Source organism: Trichechus manatus, unplaced genomic scaffold (assembly GCF_000243295.1).
Source record: "Trichechus manatus latirostris isolate Lorelei unplaced genomic scaffold, TriManLat1.0 scaffold00317, whole genome shotgun sequence".
Classification (NCBI taxonomy): domain Eukaryota; kingdom Metazoa; phylum Chordata; class Mammalia; order Sirenia; family Trichechidae; genus Trichechus; species Trichechus manatus.
This window is the reverse complement of record NW_004444253.1, coordinates 615344-616592: the sequence shown is the minus strand read 5'-3', so window position 1 is coordinate 616592 and position 1249 is coordinate 615344. Positions and strand designations below refer to the sequence as shown.

The window sequence follows — 1249 nt, the reverse complement described above, 5'->3', positions numbered from 1 at the left end:
CCTTACCGTGTCCTGGACGCAGACCTCCAGCCGCCCGTCCTGCACCACATACACGCTGTTGTCCGGCTCCCCCGGCCGGAACATGTACTCGCCCTCGCGCAGCTGCACAAACACCATGTGCTTGCACAGCTCCAGAAACAGCGGCTTCTCAAAGTGGCCCAGGACCCTGGAAGGACAGCAGCACCATGGGATACTCTCCCAGGCGAGGCAGGAAGGAGGGCAGCCCTCAGGAAGAGAGGCGCCGCGGCCCAGCGGGTCACACGCTCAGCCTCCCAGCAGAACCACCAGAGGAGGTGAGTCCTCACTCCCGCGGCCTCACGGGCCCGCGCCTCTTACCTAACATTCTTTAGCATGTACAAGACCTCCGAGGGCAGGTGAGAGTTCTTGACATCAAACTCCGTGAGATCTGCTTCCAGCAGGGAGGGCGGGGGCTCTTTGGGCTGCAGAGTGGGGTACTCCTTCTTGAAACGCAGGATCCTCCAAAGCAGAAACGCTCATCTTTAGGAGCCCCAAGGGGTTGAAGCAAACAGTGGCAGACTCGAGCCCTACCGCAGCTCTGCCCTGCTCCCACCCCGAGGCAGAGCAAGGTACTGAGGGCAGCAGCCAGCCCTCCTGGAGCCCCACAGCACCTGCAGGGGGTGGGGGTGGGGGTGGGGCAGCTGGGCCAGATGTGGGTCTGGAGGGTAAGGCCCAGTACCTTTTGGCCAGAGACAGCACCTTGGTCCTCTTCCTCACCCGCTGCCGGGGTGCAGCACTGCTCCCCACAAGCGTGTGGGGGAGGGTGGTCACCTACAGAGCAGAGGGGACACCAAGAGAATCACTGGACCCAGTTCTCAGGTGCAGGGTCAGGACTGCCTGGTGCCGCCACCCTCCCAGCCCAGCTGCCCCAGAGTCACCTGGCCACCAGCCCGAGCCGTGTCTCTCTGCTGCTTGATGCTGATGGCACCCACCAAACCCAGGCCCGGCAAAGACCCCGCTGTCCCCAGTCAGCCATGCCGTTCAGAGCTCTGCGTCTCAGCCTACGGCTCCTTCTACCCGGAAGGCTCCCTCGCTGCCCCCTAAACTCTCATGTCCTCGTCATGCAGCCCCTTCTGTAGCCCCAACGCCCACCGCCATCCACCACCTCATTCCCCCAGGTGCTGCGCCCCCCTAGTGGGGGTCTGCACAACCTGTCCTTGTCCAGAACATCCTTCGGCCCTTCTTCACAGTCCACGCCAACCCGACTGCCCAGAGCTGAAGGCTGGGGGCA

The 1249-nt window shown here is 63.6% G+C and overlaps 1 protein-coding gene across 1 annotated transcript in view; it reads right to left on the bottom strand.

Moving 5' to 3' along the window:
* Positions 1–1249, bottom strand: part of LOC111819221 (patatin-like phospholipase domain-containing protein 7) — an 11322-nt gene that overhangs the window by 7092 nt on the left and 2981 nt on the right. Inside the window, exons 5-7 of the mRNA XM_023725478.1 lie at positions 698–789; positions 337–477; positions 7–166 (exon numbers count right to left, since the gene is read on the bottom strand). Coding sequence (XP_023581246.1) covers positions 7–166; positions 337–477; positions 698–789 — 393 coding nt within the window. The remainder of the gene's footprint in view (positions 1–6; positions 167–336; positions 478–697; positions 790–1249) is intronic.